This window comes from Xyrauchen texanus, chromosome 25, assembly GCF_025860055.1.
Source record: "Xyrauchen texanus isolate HMW12.3.18 chromosome 25, RBS_HiC_50CHRs, whole genome shotgun sequence".
Taxonomy (NCBI): Eukaryota; Metazoa; Chordata; class Actinopteri; order Cypriniformes; family Catostomidae; genus Xyrauchen; species Xyrauchen texanus.
This window is the reverse complement of record NC_068300.1, coordinates 26,128,684-26,152,404: the sequence shown is the minus strand read 5'-3', so window position 1 is coordinate 26,152,404 and position 23,721 is coordinate 26,128,684. Positions and strand designations below refer to the sequence as shown.

The window sequence follows — 23,721 nt, the reverse complement described above, 5'->3', positions numbered from 1 at the left end:
AGTGTTTCTTTTTCTTTCTCTCTCTCTCTCCCCACTTCTCTCAGGCAATCAGAAAGACTGTTATAACCTAAGCCACACCCCTTTCACCCCTCTCCCCGCAGGCTTCCTATAAATACTGGGATGGATATGAATATGCTTGTTCTCCTAGACTTCCCCTCCCGTTCTCCTACATCTCTCATTCCTAATATTCTCTCAATCTCTCTCTCTGGCAATGAAATGCTTCTCTTATGACCTTGCATTGTGCTCACGACTCAGCCCACCCACCCCGTTCTCTCCTCTCTCTTACACACTGGACTAATGTACAGTAGTGAATCTATTCAATACAACAGACCTAGCAGATAATGGGCTGTAAACCCCATATAGCCAATCCGAGATAGATTAAATCCGCAAATAGCAGCCACAAAAATGGCAGCACGTGATGTGTTTATACACGAAAACACTTGCACTTGCTGGCACTGTAACTACAAAACCGCGCACAACTGATCACGCGCATGTCGTCGTGTGCTAAAGACGATGTGTTACATCTATAACGCACAGAATGTGTACATATTTATATAGTCCATTAGATACATGCTTAGTTATTCTACATATAAGATCAGGGCAAAACAACAGAACAGTCTGTTTTGCGATTAGAAGGGCACGAGTTCGCACCTCACAGGAAACGAGGCTAAAGATACCCACATAACCGCCAATTTACTCGCAGTAAAATACATCACAGCAACACCTTCAGACGCTATAAGCGAGCTGGTAGTGTGTCAAATGTGCTTGTGTGTGGGTTGTTAAAATGTTTGAGGGTTTTGTTTCCTTTTTTTTTTTTTTTTTTTGTCAGGGGGAGTTTGTTGTTCAATGTGCCAGAATCATTAAATTCGCTGTGGAAACATAATTATGATTTGCTAATTAATTTATAAGAGTGAATGATATATTTTCGCCTTTCAGTAAAAATACAGTTGAAGTCAGAAGTTTACATACACTTAGGTTGAAGTCAATAAAACTAATTACAGGTGAAACTCGAAAAATTAGAATATCGTGCAAAAGTTCATTAATTTCAGTAATTCAACTTAAAAGGTGAAACTAATATATTATATAGACTCATTACAAGCAAAGTAAGATATTTCAAGCCTTTATTTGATATAATTTTGATGATTATGGCTTACAGCTTATGAAAACCCCAAATTCAGAATCTCAGAAAATTAGAATATTGTGAAAAGGTTCAGTATTGTAGGCTCAAAGTGTCACACTCTAATCAGCTAAACACCTGCAAAGGGTTCCTGAGCCTTTAAATGGTCTCTCAGTCTGGTTCAGTTGAATTCACAATCATGGGGAAGACTGCTGACCTGACAGTTGTGCAGAAAACCATCATTGACACCCTCCACAAGGAGGGAAAGCCTCAAAAGGTAATTGCAAAAGAAGTTGGATGTTCTCAAAGTGCTGTATCAAAGCACATTAATAGAAAGTTAAATGGAAGGGAAAAGTGTGGAAGAAAAAGGTGCACAAGCAGCAGGGATGACCGTAGCCTGGAGAGGATTGTCAGGAAAAGGCCATTCAAATGTGTGGGGAGCTTCACAAGGAGTGGACTGAGGCTGGAGTTACTGCATCAAGAGCCACCACACACAGACGGGTCCTGGACATGGGCTTCAAATGTCAAGCGTCTTACCTGGGCTAAAGAAAAAAAGAACTGGTCTGTTGCTCAGTGGTCCAAAGTCCTCTTTTCTGATAAGAGCAAATTTTGCATCTCATTTGGAAACCAAGGTCCCAGAGTCTGGAGGAAGAATGGAGAGGCACACAATCCAAGATGCTTGAAGTTGAGTGTGAAGTTTCCACAGTCTGTGTTGGTTTGGGGAGCCATGTCATCGGCTGGTGTTGGTCCACTGTGCTTTATTAAGTCCAGAGTCAACGCAGCCGTCTACGGGACATTTTAGAGCACTTCATGCTTCCTTCAGCAGACAAGCTTTATGGAGATGCTGACTTCATTTTCCAGCAGGACTTGGCACCTGCCCACACTGCCAAAAGTACCAAAACCTGGTTCAATGACCATGGTATTACTGTGCTTGATTGGCCAGCAAACTTGCCTGACCTGAACCCCATAGAGAATCTATGGGGCATTGCTAAGAGAAAGATGAGAGACATGAGACCAAACAATGCAGAAGAGCTGAAGGCCGCTATTGAAGCATCTTGGTCTTCCATAACACCTCAGCAGTGCCACAGGCTGATAGCATCCATGCCACGCCGCACTGAGGCAGTAATTAATGCAAAAGGGGCCCAAACCAAGTACTGAGTACATATGCATGATTATACTTTTCAGAGGGCCGACATTTCTGTATTTAAAATCTTTTTTTTTTATTGATTTCATGTAATATTCTAATTTTCTGAGATTCTGAATTTGGGGTTTTCATAAGCTGTAAGCCATAATCATCAAAATTATATCAAATAAAGGCTTGAAATATCTTACTTTGCTTGTAATGAGTCTATATAATATATTAGTTTCACCTTTTAAGTTGAATTACTGAAATTAATGAACTTTTGCACGATATTCTAATTTTTCGAGTTTCACCTGTATTTAACCACTCCACAGATTTCATATTAGAACTATAGTTTTGGCAAGTCGTTTAGGACATACTCTGCATGACACAAGACATTTTTCCAACATTTGTTTACAGACAGATTTTTTCTCTTTTAATTGATTATATCACAATTCCAGTGGGTCAGAAGTTTACATTCACTGAGAAAACTGTGCCTTTAAGCAGCTAGGAAAATTCCAGAAAATTATGTCAAGCCTTTAGACAATTAGATTATAGGAGGTGTACTGAATTGGAGGTGTACCTGTGGATGAATTTTAAGACCTACCTTCAAACTCAGTGCCTCTTTGCTTGACATCATGGGAAAATTAAAAGAAATCAGCCAAGTTTGGTTCAAATTTGGACCTCCACAAGTTTAGTTCATCCTTGGGAGTAATTTTCAATGCCTGAAGGTACTACGTTCATCTGTATAATCAATAGTCTGCAAGTATAAACACCATGGGACCATGCAGCCATCATACTGCTCAGGAAGGAGATGCATTCTGACTTCTAGAGATGAATGTAGTTTGGGGCAAAAAGTGCTAACTAATCCCAGAACAACAGCACAGGACCTTGTGAAGATGCTGCAGGAAACAGTTAGACAAGCATATTTATCCACAGTGAAACAAGTCCTATATTGACATAACCTGGAAGGCTGTTCAGCAAGGAAGAAGCCACTACTCCAAAACCGCTTTAAAAAAAGCCAGACTACAGTTTGCAAATGCACATGGGGACATTGACTGTTTGGCCATAATGACCATTGTTATGTTTGCAGGCCAAAAAACTCCATCACAGTTGTGAAGCATGGGGGTGGCAGCATCATGTTGTGGGGGTGTTTGCTGCAGGAGGGACTGGTGCACTTCACAAAATAGATGGCATCAAGAGGAAGGAAAATTATGTGGATATATTGAAGCAACATCTCAAGACATCAGCCAGGAAGCTAAAGCTCAAACACAAATGGGTCTTCCACATGGACAAAGACACCAATCATACCTCCAGAATTGTGGCAAAATGGCTTATTATATTTTTACTCTGGAGAAAGCCTTATTTATTTCAATTAGCCTGGAATAAAATAATTATAAAAAATAAAAAAAAAACTGATAAGGTCAATATTATTAGCCCATTTCAAAAACCGTGGAAAGAGTATTGGTGAGAGAGGTTTCTAAAGACTCAAGAACAACTGCCAAGACACTAGTGAATGATTTAGCCAAGTGTGGGATTGATGTCTCAACGAAGACGGTCACTAGAGCCCTGCACAGGAATGGACTGCGAGGTTACAGACCAAGACAAACTACACTTCTGAAGAAGAGACACCTCCAAGCTAGACTGAAGTTTGCCAAGGACAACCTAGAGAAAAATGATGCATACTGGAAATGTGTCCTTTGGCCAGATGAGACAAAACTAGAGCTCTTTGGCCATAGAAATATTGCCTATGTTTGGAGAAAGAAGTGAGGCGCTCAACCCAAAGAATACCGTTCCCACAGTGAAACATGGTGGTGGGAATATAATGCTGTGGGGATGGTTCAGTGTGTCTGGGACTGGGAATCTCCTCAGGGTCAAAGGAATCATGAAAAAGGAAGACTACGAGAAGATTTTGAAAGACAACCTCAGGTAATCTGCAACAAAACTTGGTTTGGGTCAACATTTCGTCTTCCAGCATGATAACGTCCCAAAGCATACCTCACTTCTGGTGAAGAGCTACGTCCAAACAAGCAAAGTGAACGTCCTTGACTGGCCTGCACAAAGCCCAGACTTGAATCCCATAGAAGACTAAGAGTCCATGCCAGGAGACCAACAAATCTGGAGGAGCTTGAGAGATTTGCTAAGGAGGAATGGGCTGCGACTCCTCAGGAGAAATGCCTAAAACTTGTTGAGAACTTCAACAGGTAGTCTAAAGGCTGTTATCAAGCAAAAGGGATACACTATTGACTATTAACATCAGAGGGCTAATAATTTTGACCTGTAGATTTGTTTTATTCTTGGTTATAATTTTGTTTCTATTTGTATTATAAAAATTCTAGGTTGCCTAAATAAACTATTATGTTTAGAAATGCTATGTTGAAAAAAATCTTTGCTCCATTAAACAGCACTTGGGAATTATTTGAAAAATAACAAAATATTTCAAAGGGGGCTAATCATTTTGTCTTCAACTGTACATTGCAAAATAAAAAAAAAAAATGTCTAATGTCTACTTTTACTACACTGTAACGGTTAAAAATTCAAGTGCATATATATATATATATATATATATATATATATATATATATATATATATATACTACATGATACAAATGTTGTATTATATGTAGATATAGTTTTTTTGTTTGTTGGCAGATAGGATATTCCAAGCTTCTAGGGAGAATTCACCACAGATCTCTATTTAGTCTCAATTTGGGGCTATGTGAGGGTCATGTCATCTGTTGCAGGGCTCCCTGTTCTTCCATTCTATTCTATTTGCAAAAGGAATGTTTGGGAGTCTAAAATGTATATTTCCTATTGGCACACTAAATCTGAAGTTATAAATAATCATCTTAAGATAAAAAAAAATTTGTTACAAAGACTTCCGCACAGTACTGTATATTAAAATGTAAATGTATCCTCGTTTTAAAGAGATAGTTCATCTAGAAACGTAATAATTTACTCACCCTCTTGTTGTTTAAAAACCATATGACAATTTTCTTCACAAATGGAGATAGGCAGAAGACATATTGACAAACATCTGAATAACATCTTTTGTGTTCCATGTAAGAAAGTCCTATGGGGTTGGAACCACATGAGGGTGAATAAATGAATTCACATTTTTGGGTTACGTAACTGTAACCCAGGAGGTAGGAGGCAGGAACCGCCTAACAGTCAACATAAAGTTTAAAAAACTCAACGTTTAAACAAACATAAACAAACACAGACACCTATTCAACGCGGCCGCATGTGTCTTTCTCTCTCTCTCTCGCTCTCGCACTTGCGCCTCCAGCTAGTCTTTATCCCCTTCCTGACAGATTAGCCTGATTCAGGGCCAGCCACGTGTTCTCCGGGTCACAGAAACCAGTAACCCTTTAAAAGGGGCATGTCATGAGGAATATTAGAGTTCATTCTATAAAAACATACTGTAAATTTCAATTCAAAACTTAATTCCCCATTGAAACAAAAGACTGTATTTTCGGGGGCTGCACGATGTTAGCCAATTATAATAGTGGGCATTTACGTTGGAGTTTTAAGGATGCACTTAGACCAAAACCGAGCGTTTCAGACAAAGGACTAGAGACAAGGTGGAAAATGATAATTTATTAATAAATTATGATAAAAAACACTTCACTAACATGATCAGTGCATAAACCTGGTTTCTGTATAAAATAAGAAAAAATTACTTGCCAATGGGGTAAGAAAAATAAACTTCAAAATTCAAAATATTGTCTCTGAAAACAAGTCTTATATATTATGCAATTTTGCTGTTCAAGTAAAGAAAGGATGTTCAGATATTTTGATTTGAAAACGAGATTGGTCAGGTGATCATGGCTTATAATGGTCATAGACGCAATAGCAGTGAGAACAAGGATTGTTGCACATGTTCCAATTCCCTTGTGCCAAACGAATGGCCTATACAGGAATCATCACCCCACCCATGTGTGCTTGAAAAGGCAATTCCACAGCGAAGGATGGCTGGGGGAAGCCAGTAAGTGACTCTGAGATCATTGAGACACTAAAAGCACAACAGGTTGTCACATTTGTGTGATACGTGATGTGATTAACAAGTTCCGGCAGGTAACAACATACACGTTTTAACATTGGGGCGCTAACTCCAATATGCTAACGCTGTCATTGGTTCTTCACTTGCCTCTTCACTTGCTCCTCATCCTATTTCAACACTTACTACCCTAAACTGTCCTCCCTAGGGACGGTTCAGTTTCCACTTGGTCCGTCAGTCCTCACAGCTCTGATCTACTTCATCTCTCTTGCTTCAAACACTTGAGACTGCACAGTGATGCAAATGAATGCTGAGTGGTGACAACAATGCTGTTCTCTTCGACAGTGTACTGCTGAACACATCAACAAAGCTCTTGTTCAGAGATGCTGATGGTGTGCAGAACTGTGATGCTCATCAAACCGTTTTCAGGCAACATAATATGATCAGACATAATCATCTAAATGTACATTTTTAGCAAATGCTTTTATCCAAATGGAGTTTGAATCGTGATCGATAGCAGATGGTGATAATGCAAGACTACACAGATGTGTCATGTTTAAAAAAAAAAAGTTCTTGCATGATCTGTGTAACGAGGAGGAGGAGGGAACCAGCTGAACAGTCAACGTAAAACTTAAATAACGAACTGAAATCAAACATAACAATCTGCAAAATGAACAAATACGCACACACACAGCTTCATAAGGCTCTCTCTCTCGAACTGGCATCTCCGCTAGGCGTGCTTCATCACAGCCCGGCCATGCCCCCCTCCTTGTCACACTCCTACACCACAAGATTCAGGCCAGAAAGACCTCAGGCCTGATTTACTGATTTTTGAATTGCCCTTTCAGCTGTCATTCCACCGGCTGGCCCTCCCCACCTCCTGGTAAACTGAGAGAGACGAGGGGAGGACGAGGGAAGAGAGAAAGAGCAAGCAGGAGAGACAGAACAAGAGAGCGAGTGAGACAAAGTGGCTCGCCGGTCCCCGGACACGCTGTCGCCTGGTCCTCAGCCACTCCTCCGGCTCCTGGTGGAAGGTGGCATCACTTCCGCTTCCCAGCGGATGGCAGCGGCGAGGACTCCACGACAGCGCATCCCTCCTCCTTCCCGGGTTTCAGCACCTGTGTAAAGAGTTCCTTAAGATGGGCAAATAGGAGGCGGGAAATGGCAGAACAGTCAGCGTAAAACTTTAATAACAAATTGAACTCAAACATAACATAAACTGCAAAACAAACAAAGACACACGTGCGCACACACACAGCTTTGCGCATCTCTCTCGAACTGCAGTCTCCGCCCCCTCTCTCCGGCTGATTTCTCAACTCACCGCCAGGTGTGCGTCATCACGGCCCGGCCACATCCCACTCATCATCGCACTCCTCCACCACCATATTCAGGTCAGGAGACCTCCGGCCTAACTGTCAAATACATTTGAGTAATAGAGGTCAAAAGTTTCTGACTCAAATGTAATGAGAATGAGGAATTCTGTGGAACTGTTTTCTATAAAAAGCTAAAAGGGTTGTGTTAAAATGAATTGCACTCTCATTGCAGTAAATAATGTGTTCAACAAAATATTCTTAATAACACAATTGAACAGTTATTTAAAGGTGAGGTGTGTAATTTTTTCCAGTGTTTTATACTTTGTTTTCCCAGTTTAATAAGCTGACACAACTATTCAGCAAGCTATTCATTTCCCTGAAAAGTGTATACACAGTTGCACTATCAAAACATTACTCTGCTTGTTTGAGCATCCTGTCTTAAACAATGGAATGTATTTGTGACAGGGCTATTTGATGATGCTATGGACTCAATGCAGTTTTAAACTACAGCCAGAGATAAAATACTTGCTTGCAAAATTCAAGTAAGGCAGCCTGATTGCACAACACTGTGGCCATTCTAAGTACTACAAATTGGATGTGATTTTAAGACCTCAGATCAATATTTAATGATTTTTTAAATTTATTTTTTTACAATTAAAATTAACTTCTTTTGTTTTGGCAATTCACATTCTTCATGCAACATCCCCACCTACTGGCAGGGAGGAGAATTTATAGTAAAACATTACTTAAATATTGATCTGTTTCTCACCCACACATATCATATCACTTCTGAATATATTGACTTAACCAAGGGAGTCTTATGGATTACTTTTATGCTGCCTTTGTATGCTTTTTGGACCTTCAAAGTCTTGGTCACCATTCACCTGCATTATATGGACCTACAGAGCCTGAAATAATCTTCTAAAAATGTGTTCGGCAGAAGAAAGTCATACACATCTGGAATGAAATGAGGGCGAGTAAATGATGAGTGCATTTTTGGGTGCACTGTCTCTTTAACAGATTTTACACAATAAAACAGATTCAATGCCTCATAAGCTGTCTGCTGTTTATTTTTATAACCTGCGTGCACTTAAAAGACTTAAAAAGAAAATAAACTGTTCTCTTGCAAATAATGAATTTTCATAAATGGTGCCACTGGCATAAGACATCTCGCGTATGCCACATACATACATAAAAATAAATTATACATTTGCACATTAACTTATATCCCTTTATATAAATTATTTTGAAATTATTTTAATAAGGCTTATGATTATGACAATGTTTTAGTCATATTTATTTGCTGCATTCATGCCCAAGTGCCGTAGAACATGACAAATATGTTGTGAGAAAATATAATTAAACTGTAAAGACCAGCAGTGATCCTATTAAAGGAATAGTTCACCTAAAAATTAGAATTCCTTCATGACCCTTGTGCTGTTTTGAACTCCTCTTGACTTTCTTCTGTAACTCCTCTTGACTTTCTTCTGTAAAGTACAAAAGAAGATGTTTGGCAGAATGTTAGGGACTGATAGCCTCAGTTGCCATTCACTTTTATTACATCTTTTTTTTATTATTATTTTTTTTTACATAGAATAAAAGCAAATGGTGACTGAACATTAAGCCTAACATCCCCTTTTGTGCTCCACAGAAGACAAACAGCCTGGCGACTTTGGAACAACATGAGGTTGAGTTGGGTGAACTATCCCTTTAAGTGAACATGGAGTAAGGGGTTATTAGTGAAATGACGATAAACATATGATGCCATATTAACCAGGTGTGATACTTTGCAACACACTGTACAAGGCTGAATTAGAAATTAAGCTGAGTTTAAGGTAAAGACATGGGTGTGTTCCTCTTAGCATTGGGGGCTGGGCTACTGTGATAGCTGTAAGGGCCCTGGGGTGAAAAGGCACCGCTGTGTAAACTAATGTCAGTGCGGATCAGCGCTGTGTGTGTCTCATCTGCTCAGCCTGTCTCACAGCCTTCTCCAGCTCCCCCTGGGACAGCAGTCCACAGTGCTGTAGGGCAGAGAGCAGCTGGGCCCGAGAATTACTGATGAATGAGTGAGACAGGAAATAAGGAAGACCACCTCCGTTCCTCAGAAAGTAGAGTGGTACTCTGACCATACCCAACACCTGGAAAGAGACACGAAAGAGAATAAAAGCAGGGAGCACTGATTTCAGGGAGCAGTTTGTTTCCAGGTATAAATTAGATTTTGAATCCCAGATTTTTTTAATGTGGATTTCACAGTCCGTTAATTAGTAAGTCAGTTTGGATAAAAGCTAAAAATTAAATGTAAATTGTAAATTCTTACAACTGAGCTCTGGTTCTACCTCTAAACCATGATCTTTGGCAGTAGCAACAGCTGCTCTCTCTATGTCTCTGAGCTCTGACTCGGTCATCTTCTTGATGTAGAAGTGTGTGAATAGCTGAGGGCAGGATGTGGAAAGGCAGGAGGAGATGTGATCTTCCATGCCCACCGTTACAGCCACACCCACCTCCTCATTAAGCTCTCTACTTAGCCCCACCTCCAAAGTCTCCTCAGAGGGGTTCACCAATCTACAGATAACACAATAGTACTCAACAAAACATATGTGAGCTTAATACCAACAGCTATACAAATACTGTTTAATAAACAAACAACGTGTAATTTAAAGGTGAAGAGTGTCATTTCTGGGCCTCTTGAGACACTACTAGAATAATCATCATTTTCAAATAAGTTTTCAGCCAACACATACTGTCTTCCATTGGTCGATCAAAAAGATAGTCCCACCCAAACCTCACGCCATTGGTTGAGCCAATATTTTTGTCTAGCAGGTTGAGATTAGGGTGACCAGTGTCCCTATAAAAGGAACAGTCCCGATTTTACAAGCTGTGTCCCGTGTCCGACGGAGTTACATTTAGGATGCCATTTTTCCCAATAATTAGTCTTATTTATAGTATGATATTAGTTGATAATTAGTCTTAGTTATAGTTTACTTAAAATAAAAGTTTTAAATTGACATGGCTGAGATTCATGTTCAAAGTTTTTGTCCCTTGTTGCAAAATTCACACACACTTGAATGAGCCAAGTGATGTCCATTACATTTTCTTAGTTATGTAATTGCAGCATGCAGCATGTCTTCATTTTTTTATTTTGTAGTTGATCATTTAATTGAATTGTTTATTCTAGCCAACATATAAGCAGTATAAAGGTTTAGAAATAATAGATAATAATTTGTTATACTCCTAGGCCTAAATATTCATAATGTTCCTATCAAGTTATTATTATTTTTTTCGGGGAGTGCTCATACATCCCAACTGTTCACTCTAGTTGGGATGCACAAAAAAAATTCACTTTTCACGTTCCAATCTTATTTAGCACCATAATTCTAGCAAAACTTTAAAAAAAAAAAAAAAATTACACTCTTCACCCTTAAAGTTTTGATTCGTTCGTACACAAAAATGGACTCACCCCCCTGGGAAACCCAGCAACCCATCAAAGCGCATCTGCATCTGAATGACAGTAATCGTGGATTCAGATTCATTTGTTCAGGGCATTTATTTGCATAGTCTATTTTTAACTTCCTGCCACGCTTCACTAGTGCACCTGTCGTAGTTGCACTCTTCAAATAAAACTAAAAAGATGTGACTATTTCTTACCAGTACTATATGTTTGATTGGGATTTTCCCGAAGAGTTTAGCACTACAGTCTCCATACAGCATAATGTGACATGCATGCCTGAAACCTTCCCGTGCTAATGCATCTTCTCTAGTGATTTGTTCCGCCATTACAAGACGAGCAAAAATCTATTAAATAAATTAGCTGTGGTGTCAATCACACGTATAGACAAGCAGATAAAATGGGCTTGTTTGTAACTAATGCGAACAATAACTTGCCACCACTTGACGTTCACGTCTTTTTCAAAATACTAGTCCTTGAAGAACGATTGCCTTAATTTTAACAGTAGGACACAAAGGGTAAAAGCACATCTGAAGGAAAATTAGCTTTTTTTTCTGGTCACAAAGTCTACCAAGATATATCTAAAAGTTATTTTACTGAATGTTGATAGAGCAACATTAATTGTGCGGGAAAAAAATATAATAACGGAAGATTGTTTTTAATTCATATATATATATATATATATATATATATATATATATATATATATAGATATATATACTATGAATTAAAACAATCTTCCGTTATTTATATATATATATATATACTATGAATTAAAAACAATCTTCCGTTATTTTATATATATATATATACTATGAATTAAATACATATCATATATATTATATATATATATATATACTATGAATTAAAAACAATCTTCCGTTATTTTATATATATATATATATATATATATATATATATATATATATATATATATATATATGTATATATATATATATATATATATATATATATATATAATGAAATTATAATATATATATATATATATATATATAATTATATTTTATATATATATATATATATATATATATATATATATATATAAAGGTGGCGAGGCAGCCTTTTACCCCACACTTGAGGTTAAAGGCACCACATTTGGGGTAAAAGGCCCCCAGTGGGGTTATTATGATAAAAATAGGGATGATACTGTTAGGGTCAAATTTGTCTACTTAGGCAAATACTTTTGAGACAACATGATACTTTTTTTGAGAAACAAATTATGATAATACTTATTCAAAACAACCACTTCAGAAAAGAGTCTTTTTTGATTCATCTCTCAAGTTTGACCAACAAATAAATTCTGTAGTAAAGTCTTGTTTTTTCCATCTTAAACTTCTGTCCAAAGTTAAAACTTTTCTATCTTTTAATGATCTTAAAACTGTCACACATGCTTTTGTTTTATCTCGTTTGGACTACTGTAATTCACTATATATTGGATTACCCCAATCCTCCATGTCACGGCTTCAGATGGTCCAAAATGCCGCAGCCAGGTTTTTAACTGGGGTTCGTAGACGAGAACACATTACTCCGATATTATTGTCTTTAAATTGGTTGCCAGTGTGTTATAGAGTTGAATTTAAAATTTTGCTGCTAGTTTTTAAGGCTTTGACTGGTCTGGCACCATCCTATCTGTCAGATCTTGTAAATGTAAAAAAGTCAATAAGAGCCTTGCGATCCTCAGACAGCATTATACTGTCATATCCCAGATCGAGATTGAAGTTGCGAGGTGATCGTGCATTTTCAGTGGCCGGTCCTAGGATATGGAATAGTCTTCCTTTATCTGTGAGGTCTGCAACGTCTGTACATGATTTTAAATCTAAGCTACAGGCTTATCTTTTAACTCTTGCATTTCACTCATAACTTTCGCTAAACCCTAACCTAGTGTTTTATTGTCTGTTACTGTATTGTGTGTGGTTTGTTTTATACTTCTTCATTTGTACAGCACAGTGGTCAACTTCTGTTGTGTTTATTTGTGCTTTATAAATAAATAAATGAAATGAAATGAAGAGTCAGCCATTTTCTTTTAAATGAATCTACATTGTGACTGGATCAAAATCTTTCATAAATCTATTCCATCCACTTAAGAAAAACATTTTACAGGGCTTTTAACCCTGCAACAGGGGGGCTTTTTTATATAAATGTTTTTTTTTTTTTTTACCCCCCTCGAAAACGAGATGGTACACCTCAAGGGGCTATCCTTCAAATAAATTTCAAATTCCAAATACTATTCTTTCACATATTGGAAAGTTAGGGTTAGGGTTAAAAAAAAATACAAAAATAATTGTTTTTATACTACATGACTAAAACTGGAATTGTATTATTAACCACCACTCTTGAAATGGCCAGAGGATAAAGAAAATGACAGAGAGATTCTGAAAGCTTCTAACATTGTTTGAGATTCCTGATTAATTTGTTATGTTTTTCAAAATAGTTTCTAATGATATTTTTTTTCTGAAAGGGCATCATGGGTTTTTGTAGGGTATACACAAATGGATTACTTTTACATACCCACCAAATAAAATCTTTCTCTTGTTGTCCAATAGATGGCAGTAGCAACTTGTGATCCAGTCATTTGTAGTGAATAATTTAGCAAGATTAGCAATCTATTGTCAACTTTTTCAGAACTGTGGTTTTGTGACTGTTGTTGCAAATAAGAAATAGGAATGGATGACTTCTATACTGATAGAAGGGACATCTAAACTAGGTAAGGGGTTGAGGTTACAAAGAATTAATATAGATTGGGGAGTGACATCTCCTTTTATGTCACTCTGAATCTCTGCCATCTGTGCATATCACTAGAAATAACCCTTTATATCCCTAACCCATGTGGGTTCAAAGGCAAAGCTGGTTCCCCCGCCCTAACTGTTAATTCCTCACACATACACTGATTCCTGTCTCCTATTGCCTAATTAGTTTTCAAAGCATTAGTTGAACTGCAGTAAACACTCTTACATAGCATTTCAGTGTATCAGACAATCCCTGTCATGGCCTGCATGACAATATCAGAAATAAAGGCTCTAAGGAGTTAATCAACTTGGCTACTTCAACAAGTCACCTTCTAGATTTATCTTCATTAGTGTAACCTTGTGCTAGCCTACAGACCCCTACAGATCTAGTAAAAAAAAAAAAAGTATTTTTAAAGGTTAAACTACTTTATTCAAGCCTTTCACCTAGTTGTCCACCTTTAGCTGCCAGCATTGAGGCTTAAATTGGCACCTAATGGAATATTTCTTCCTCACTAATAAATAAATCAGTCTAAAATAATACATAGTACTTTAGGTAATCTGTTATTATTTTGCCATTTGTTATATGGTGTACTCCTATGAGCACAGCCGTTGGGCAGACTAAAAGTTGTTCTCATTATATTTACAGTGAAAATTTGTGTACATATCATATGTTGTAAATCCTTGTGGTTACACAGAAGAAGATTGCAAGGACTGTTCATAAAATGGTTTTAGAGTATGTATCGAGTTTAAATGTGTAACCAGAGACGTCCAAATGTTCTAACCACAAGACGCCTCCTGTAATTTATTTTATAAACAAGCTACCAAATGTCTGAGGGTTGTTGATTGGTATGTAGCAGCACAGAGGGAGTGTGCGTTAGCTACACAAGTGTGACTCGGGTCCCATGCCATAAGGCACTTGATAGGATTCTTCAAGTAAAACCATGAAGCTACCAGTTCTTTACCCATGTATGGTGCAAAGGGATGATTGGATGAAATGTTCTGTTCCAATCCCTTCTTCTTTTTCAACAAAAACATTTGCCTTCTCAGCTCCTATGCCAGTTGAACATAGTGTAACTTTCAAGTCTGAAACCAAGAATAATTATGATTTAAGAGTTCATCTCTTCTTGTGCCATCTCATTCTGTGAGAAAGATGAAGACTTTGCATTAAATTGATGTTATGCTTGTCTGTTTTCTCCAGCAGCTGTTGTGGTGCACACGTGTTGGCTGTGTCTACGGGTCTACTGTGGGCTTTCTGAGTGAGTCATGTTGAGGTTTCCATCAATCCCTGCGTCTTTGAAGTCAGGCCTGCGTGAAATGTGTTTCATTGTTAAGAGGCATTTCATATACAATAGCAGTATCTATGGAAGACTGCCAAAAACTGAATGAACTCATACCACTCCCCACTTAAATCTGTCATATTACAGTATATACTGTGGTAAAGGTTCTGGGGTTTGTAGGAGATATAAATGAGTGTGGAGGTGTGGAGGTGTATTGAAGTGGGGCTCAGAATTTTAATTGTAGATTATATGTACTATTTCAATTGTCAGTATGACAGCAAATGAATATGCTGAGAATTTTAAGAGAGAATGAGACAGATGGAAAGATAAACTGAGGTTATGATCATGTGCACATGGTCACCAGGTCTTGTTTTGCTCACTGTAAGTTTATATCACTTAAACATTTTGAGAAAGTAGAGCGCAATAAGCAATATTTTACACTGAATTTTACAATGGTTAAGGGGATGCAAAGACACCAGTTTTCAGTAAATAATTACATTTAGAAGTAGAGATGCACTGATGTACTGGCCAAACATAGGTATTGGATGATAATAGCAATTACTTGCAGTATAGAACAGGTTTATTTAGGTAAACTATAGGCAGGAAAATTATTTCGAAGTCATGTAATTAAATATCAGTGATTTGAAATGAAGTAGCATAAAATAGCAGAACTACCAAATTATCGGTATCGGCTGATTTTGTTTGGAATAAGCACACACATTTTGTATCAGTGCGACCCCATTTAGAAGAAACATCTATGTTATGGATGTAACCTCCGTTCCCTGATGGAGGGAACGAGACGTTGTGTCGGAGAAGCGACACTAGGGGTCTCTCTTGAGCACCGAATATACCTCTGATCTATGAAAAAAGGCCAATAAGAATGAGGATGTTGTCCTACAGGCCTTGGAAGGGAGTACAGGGCGACCCCGCCAGGTGGTAGGGTTTCCGAGGCATAAATGGAGCGCAACAGCCCTATACACGGGGGAATCGCCATGTACCCGTGGGCCGCTCTGCCGTCGAGGGTAGTGAGAGCGGATGAGCGAGTGGCTTTGTGACGTGTGGTGAAAGGTGCCCTCCACAGTGACGTCAGCTCATCATGCACCTCCGGGAAAAACGGGACCGGGGGAGGGCGCGGCCGTGAGCGGCGCCCGGACCCCAGGAACCAGTCATCCAGCCGTGATGGCTGTGGGGAGAACGGAGGGTTCCAGTCCAAGCCCAAGCTGGCGGCGGCCCGGGAAAGCATGTCGGACATCTGAGCGTCAGCTTCAGCTTGGGCGTGCTGTCCCGAAGGCGGCAGCTCAAGGGAGTCATCCGCGTCAGATGCCGCGCTCTCCAATTCAGCGGTGAGCTCATCTGCTTCGAGCTCCAGAGGATAGGCAGGCTGGCTGTGAGGCGAGCCGCTGTTGCCTCGAGCACGGACGGGAGTCAACGAGCGTGCCGGGGGACGGGTGGTCCGAGGGGGGTTACCCGACGGAGCCACACCCGCTGCCATCCCCAGATCACTTCCAGCGCAACTCGCACCGTCCTCAATCCCGTGGAAAGGAGCAATGCAGGAACTACACAGGGGCGGAAGGGTATCTTTATAAAGACGCGTCCTAAAAAGGACGTTCAACGCCGCTGTGTATTGCTCTTTTAGAGAAAATCACTCTTTTAGAGGAAATCACTCTTTTAAATAACTCACTAGAGTTTGGGTTTCTGCACTGTCGAAGTGCCCAGGGGCAATTTGCACTGCCGTGCAAGAAGGAGAAATCGCCGCTGTAATGCGCCCTCAATCCAACAGCATGCAGAGCATCAGAGGAATACTGGAACTTGGTGTGATCTCACACGAACAGCATGCACAACCATCGGCTCCGAAGAAATTTTCTGAATGAACTCTAGTATTTCCTCGCCTTTATACCCGTATGTCTGGGGACGGGGTATGCAAATACTAGCTGCCAACTTCTCATTGGCTTTTTTTCATAGATCAGAGGTATATTCGGTGCTCAAGAGAGACCCCTAGTGTCGCTTCTTCGACACAACGTCGAAGAGAGCGACAGACGGGGAACTATTCTTCTGACTCGTAATTGGACATCGAACAGCTGTCCAGTTATTGTGAATTAATGTGTTTTTTTCATTCAGTGTTTAGTTTACCATTGAGACTAATTGCTCTGAAATGTAAAGGACATGTAGAGGCACAGAGAATAAAGTGATTAATAAAATTTATTTTGAAGTTAGGTTATTAATAATCAGTAATTTGAAATATAGCATAAAAAAGCTAATGTAGTTGTTAAGCAACAAAGCTACTTGCTGCATTAATATATAATTCAACTAACGCAGTCTCATAGAATGAACATTACTATAACCACCTGTATATATTTGCAAACTGAGTTGTACGTGCCACTTTCTATATTTTGCCACAGTTTCCTGGTGAAAATCAAGGGTACTATAGCAGTTTATAACTTTAGAAACACAAATTTTTGCACTATTACTTACACCCTGCTATGTTATGATATCAAAACACTTTTACTCTATAATGCATTATTTGAAAAACAATATATTTTAAAGCTTGTATAACAGACCCACCTACATTTACACACTTATTCCAACATGTTTAGCTTCCACTCTAGCTCACATGATAGATTGCTGGACTTTGGACTTGGAGACTGAGCTTTAAGCCCACCCAATGTCAAGGACGCTCGAAGCGAATGTGCCATAGAAGTGACACGAAATTAAGTGATTGCTTCAGTAAATGTGTGTGGCAGAGTGGAGGGCGGGGCCGGGTCGTGATCATACACACCCGGTCCCTTATCAGGCTAATCAAGCCTCCGAGAGGGATAAAGGTCAACTGCGGAGGTTTGTGCGGAAGAGAGAGATAGTTTACGGACATGTCCGTCATGTGTGTTTGTCTTTAAGTTATTCATTAAAATATTATTTATATTGTAAAGCCGGTTCTTGCCTCCTCCTTTCCATTGACTACTATCAGTTTGGTTTAGATGTTGGTTTAGGGTAAGGATGTCTGTTTTGTTCACCTCTCATTTATCTTATTGAACACTATCGGTTAGGTTTAGATGGTGGTTTAGGGTAAGGATGTCTGTTTTGTTCACCTCTCATTTATCTTATTGAACACTATCGGTTAGGTTTAGATGGTGGTTTAGGGTAAGCACCTCTGTTTTGTTCACCTCTCATTTATCTTTTTGAACACTATCGGTTAGGTTTAGATGGTGGTTTAGGGTAAGGATGTCTGTTTTGTTCACCTCTCACTTATCTTATTGAACACTATCGGTTAGGTTTAGATGGTGGTTAAGGGTAAGGATGTCTGTTTTGTTCACCTCTCATTTATCTTTTTGAACACTATCGGTTAGGTTTAGATGGTGGTATAGGGTAAGGATGTCTGTTTTGTTCACCTCTCATTTATCTTTTTGAACACTATCGGTTAGGTTTAGATGGTGGTTTAGGGTAAGGATGTCTGTTTTGTTCACCTCTCATTTATCTTTTTGAACACTATCGGTTAGGTTTAGATGGTGGTTTAGGGTAAGGATGTCTGTTTTGGTCGCCTCTCATTTATCTTTTTGAACACTATCGGTTAGGTTTAGATGGTGGTTTAGTGTAAGATGTCTTTTTTGGTCACCTCTCATTTATCTTATTGAACACGATCGGTTAGGTTTAGATGTTGGTTAAGGGTAAGGATGTCTGTTTTGTTCACCTCTCATTTATCTTATTGAACACTATCGGTTAGGTTTAGATGGTGGTTAAGGGTAAGGATGTCTGTTTTGTTCACCTCTCATTTATCTTATTGAACACGATCGGTTAGGTTTAGATGTTGGTTTAGGGTAAGGATGTCTGTTTTGGTCACCTCTCATTTATCTTATTGAACACGATCGGTTAGGTTTAGATGTTGGTTTAGGGTAAGGATGTCTGTTTTGGTCACCTCTCATTTATCTTTTTGAACACTATCGGTTAGGTTTAGATGGTGGTTTAGGGTAAGGATGTCTGTTTTGTTTACCTCTCATTTATCTTATTGAACACTATCGGTTAGGTTTAGATGGTGGTTTAGGGTAAGGATGTCTGTTTTGTTCACCTCTCATTTATCTTATTGAACACTATCGGTTAGGTTTAGATGGTGGTTTAGGGTAAGGATGTCTGTTTTGTTCACCTCTCATTTATCTTTTTGAACACTATCGGTTAGGTTTAGATGGTGGTTTAGGGTAAGGATGTCTGTTTTGTTCACCTCTCATTTATCTTTTTGAACACTATCGGTTAGGTTTAGATGGTGGTTTAGGGTAAGGATGTCTGTTTTGGTCACCTCTCATTTATCTTTTTGAACACTATCGCTAAGGTTTAGATGGTGGTTAAGGGTAAGGATGTCTGTTTTGTTCACCTCTCATTTATCTTTTTGAACACTATCGGTTAGGTTTAGATGTTGGTTTAGGGTAAGGATGTCTGTTTTGTTCACCTCTCATTTACCTTTTTGAACACTATCGGTTAGGTTTAGATGGTGGTTTAGGGTAAGGATGTCTGTTTTGTTCACCTCTCATTTATCTTTTTGAACACTATCGGTTAGGTTTAGATGGTGGTTTAGGGTAAGGATGTCTGTTTTGTTCACCTCTCATTTATCTTTTTGAACACTATCTGTTAGGTTTAGGTGTTGGTTTAGGGTAAGGATGTCTGTTTTGTTCATCTTTCATTTATCTTTTTGAACACTATCTGTTAGGTTTAGGTGTTGGTTTATGGTAAGGATGTTTGTTTTTTCACTTCCCATTTATCTTTTTGAACACTATCGGTTAGGTTTAGATGTTGGATTAGATGTTGGTTTAGGGTAAGGATGTCTGTTTTGTTCCCCTCTCATATATCTTTTTGAACACTATCGATTGGGTTTAGGTGTTGGTTTAGAGCAGGGGTGCCCAATACGTCGATCGCGATCTACCAGTCGATCGCTAAGGCAATGCTGGTAGATCGCACGAAATTTAAATGTGCTTTCGTAAAAAAAATTATAAAAAAATATATATATTGTCTTTCCTTATTTTAGTTTCTGTCTGACTTGCACTTGACAAGTACATTTTGACCAGGCGAGATTTTTGTTTATTCAGTTGCCATGACAACTAGGTTCAGGCCTTCCAAGGGCTTCTGAGAACAGAGAGCGAAATTGCGAAGCTAGCAGTGTTTGAGACTAGCTACCAGCAGCTACTGCCCGGAGTTGGCAAAACTGTCTGATTCTATTCAGTGCAAATCATCAGAATAAGGTAAATGCCCTGGCTATTGTAATATATTGTGCTGTAGGTGTTTTGGGTTTAGTGTTAAAACTGAATTATAGCAACATTGAACATTATTACATATATATATATATATATTTTTTTTATTAATTACAAGATTAATTCCATGTAGGGATACATGCAGTAGTCAAAAAAAAGCATTTAGCTGGTATTTTTTTTAGTTGGTAGATCTTATTGAGTTGACCATTTAAAAGTAGATCATCATGCAAAAAAGTGTGGGCACCCCTGGTTTAGAGTAAGAATGTCTGTTTTGTTTACCTCTAATTTATATTTTTGAACACTATCGGTTGGGTTTAGGTGTTGGTTTAGAGTAAGGATGTCTGTTTTGTTCACCTCTCATTTATCTTTTAGGACACTATTGGTTAGGTTTAGGCGAAAGATTTAGGTTAGAGAGGTACAGTTTACTCATTATAATGTTTCACTTTTGGCACCACCACTGGGAAACTGCAGCCAAATATGTCATGTAACTTTGGTTTGCACCAATGTAAATTCCATGAGATCAGACCAAAATTTGGGTATATTGACTAGTTAAAAACAACTTTGAGCAATCCATTTTATAACATGTAATTGAAACTTGAGTATACGCTCACATATACTTGGAAAATCAGGTATCTAGGAGTTTTGAAGTCAGTGTTGACTCAAGGCCTTGTTAACTCTGTCTGTTTTCTCTGTGCTTACTGTGTGGCAGCCAAGAGATTGCGCCAGAATGGCGGGGCTATTCTGGAGCCTGAGGGCTTTCTAAATTTAAAAGGTTTATGTGAGCTGCTGGCTATTGTTCTGTTGAAGGCATCATGGATTGTTCAGGGGGATCTGGTTGGGGGGTGGAGATATACTGCTGTCAAAATCCAGACTAAAATAGACAGGCAGCTGTGGGTGCTCATATCTAGGCTATGTGTTTGAGAGTGTGTGTGTGTGTGTGTGTGTGTGTGAGACTGATGGTGTAGCAATGGAGACCTGACACAATGCAGGTGGACCCTGTGATGGAGCCGGCACTGCTGTCTACATTCATTGAGTCACTCGCTAAAAGACTGATTAACTCACATTATTGCAGGCTTCTGGGGATGAATTGTCTGGTAATTCAGAGATTAGGATATCTAGTGTTTCCCAAGCTCTTCTCTTTCATTCTCACTCCCAATCACACATACAGGTGCAGGAGCATTGCAGTTTGCCAAGGTCTTACACCACTATCAGAGGCAGATCAGTGGGAGAAATGAATGTAGAATGTTGAATTCAAACAGACATGTGGGGGAATTCAAACAAACTGGATGTCCCTGTATGTTTTGATTGGCACGAGGAAGGCATTTATTAAGAGGCAGTTTAGGTGTGTTTTCCTTGCCTATGGTGAGTGTGGTGAGTGTGGTTATACAGAATGCGACCACCTCCCCTCCACCCCTAACCTTTTAGCCTCTTGTGTTAGAGACTTGTGCCACTGGATTAGTGTAATAATCTGTGACAACTGCTCATCATGTGTGGAGCTTCAAACCTTGGTTCATGGAAGCTTTGTTCAGGTGCGCCATTATAGCACTACATGCTGGATGTGTTTGATTTCACAGTACTATCACAGGTACCTTGAAAGCAATCTGGTTTCAAATTGGATTATAAAGCAGATTAATGTTATATAAAAACAAGTTCAAGTTCGAGTTTTGGCAATGCAAATAATTAGTGAAAAAGTAATAAAATTAGAACAAATATTGTGAACTGCTCCTTTTATTCAGAACTGCTCCTTTAGATGAAATATAGATTTTTTTGGCAAATTGCTGACATACACGCTCACAGGATTGTGAGATTACAATGGCAAGATCCATCTGTGAAAACAAGGCATATTATTACATAGGCAGTTTATACCACGGGCCTGTTGAATGCTTGATTCTGATTGGTTCACAGACATTCTAATGTGTTCAATTATTTTTCAAGGAAATGCACGGCTATAAATGAGTTGAACATCCTTACCTTATACCAGCACCTAAACCTAAAAGATAGCATTCAAAAAGACACTGAATCAGTGGCGGAAGAAAGTAGTTCCTCTCATAAGAGGAAATGTCTTGAGAAAATGTCTTGAGATAAAACCCTGAACGATGTCTTTAGGTGTGGTAACAGTGGTATAAGCAGAATAATTGACTCATTAAATTGTTTAAAAATAATGCACACCCGAGTTCTGCAACACGTCATGACCACCTCAGGTGTGCATTATTTTTAAACAATTCAAAGGTCTGTCTTCAGTTATTCCTTACATACAGGATGTGACACAAACATTGTATTTGGACGTGCTTTAATGGCTTCGTTCGTACACTGTCTTTGTATACAATTATTTTGTGAGGCACCATGACATTCTGGATCTGAAAGTCACAACAAACAAAACAAACTTGGAAAAAATTATATTTACTTATAAATAGTCTCATAAGGCACAGGCAGTTTAATAGCACTTTCTCAAAAACACGTAGCATATATGTAATTTAGTTAAGGGCACTGATATAACCGGTGCACCTCTGACAGTTATAAGACTAATACTTTTCGTTTAGAAGTATAAAGTCTTTCAGAGTTTGGTCACTCTCTGTAATTACTAAGGTAAACAAACAGGGCACCATCTCTTTAACCACAAACCCATTGCCAGACAGCATGGCTATCTCTGCATGGAATGTCGGCTATTGGGGATGGGAGTTGTATTCTCTTCTATTTAGGGACTTCAGAGTGGGCTCTGGATTCTGCTAGAGGACACTTATCTCAGCTTTACCTCTCAAGGTCAACAGCTTCTGAGGCGCCTATTTGCTGAAGAGGATCTGATTGTGTCAGTAACCAAGTATGAACGTAATCCAGATCTTGCTTGCGTGTTAAATTAAATATACCACTTTTTAACTAGTTTGCCACAAATTGTAAAGATAGATACAAGGGTGATATTTATTTTTAATACAACATAGAATTTAGTACATCACATATTGATTGTTGCAAATAAACATAACTTACAAACAAATATACCTCAGCATTTTTGAAGTTGAACTCAAGAATAAACATCTTTTGGTGTGAAACGCCCACTGACTTCACCTCCATCCCCACCCCTCAGTTATGCATTGCTTGTTTCCACCCATTTCCAATACCATACTGCATGTCAAACTGTCATTGCAGTTTAACTCTACCCATAAAATCCCCATAAAGTTCTCGGAAAGTTCTTGTGAGCTAAAGGCACATATTGGATTTGTCAACTTAAGCAATTAAAAAAATATGCTTAGATATGTGGAAATATATGTATTTGTGTATGAAGTAATTACAGAGATCAAAATCTTTTCATGATCTGGTACATAGCAGAGATTATCCTGCTGTATTTGAAAATATATGAATTTCAAATTCATATTTTATATATATTTTTGGGTCATTTTCAAAATGACAAACCCTTGACTTTTCAGTCAGGAAAAAGATGTCAAATAGTCAAGAAACCCAATTTAAAAGGTATAATTCTAT

General features: G+C 38.6%; 1 protein-coding gene across 2 annotated transcripts; it reads right to left on the bottom strand.

Annotated features, from left to right (window-relative positions):
* Positions 1–8,602: 8,602 nt before the first annotated feature.
* Positions 8,603–11,426, bottom strand: zgc:103759 (U8 snoRNA-decapping enzyme). Of its 2 annotated transcripts, none has more exons than XM_052092123.1 (4): positions 11,196–11,426; positions 11,008–11,048; positions 9,887–10,112; positions 8,603–9,688 (listed from the first exon to the last, which is right to left on the bottom strand). In XM_052092123.1, the coding sequence occupies exons 1-4, from the start codon at positions 11,322–11,324 to the stop codon at positions 9,494–9,496; spliced, it is 591 nt and encodes a 196-aa protein (XP_051948083.1). In that variant the 5' UTR covers positions 11,325–11,426; the 3' UTR covers positions 8,603–9,493. The 2 variants fall into 2 exon arrangements, with proteins under 2 accessions (XP_051948083.1, XP_051948084.1); XM_052092124.1 differs by having other exon boundaries at positions 9,549–9,688; positions 9,868–10,112.
* Between the last annotated feature and the right edge of the window lie 12,295 nt (positions 11,427–23,721).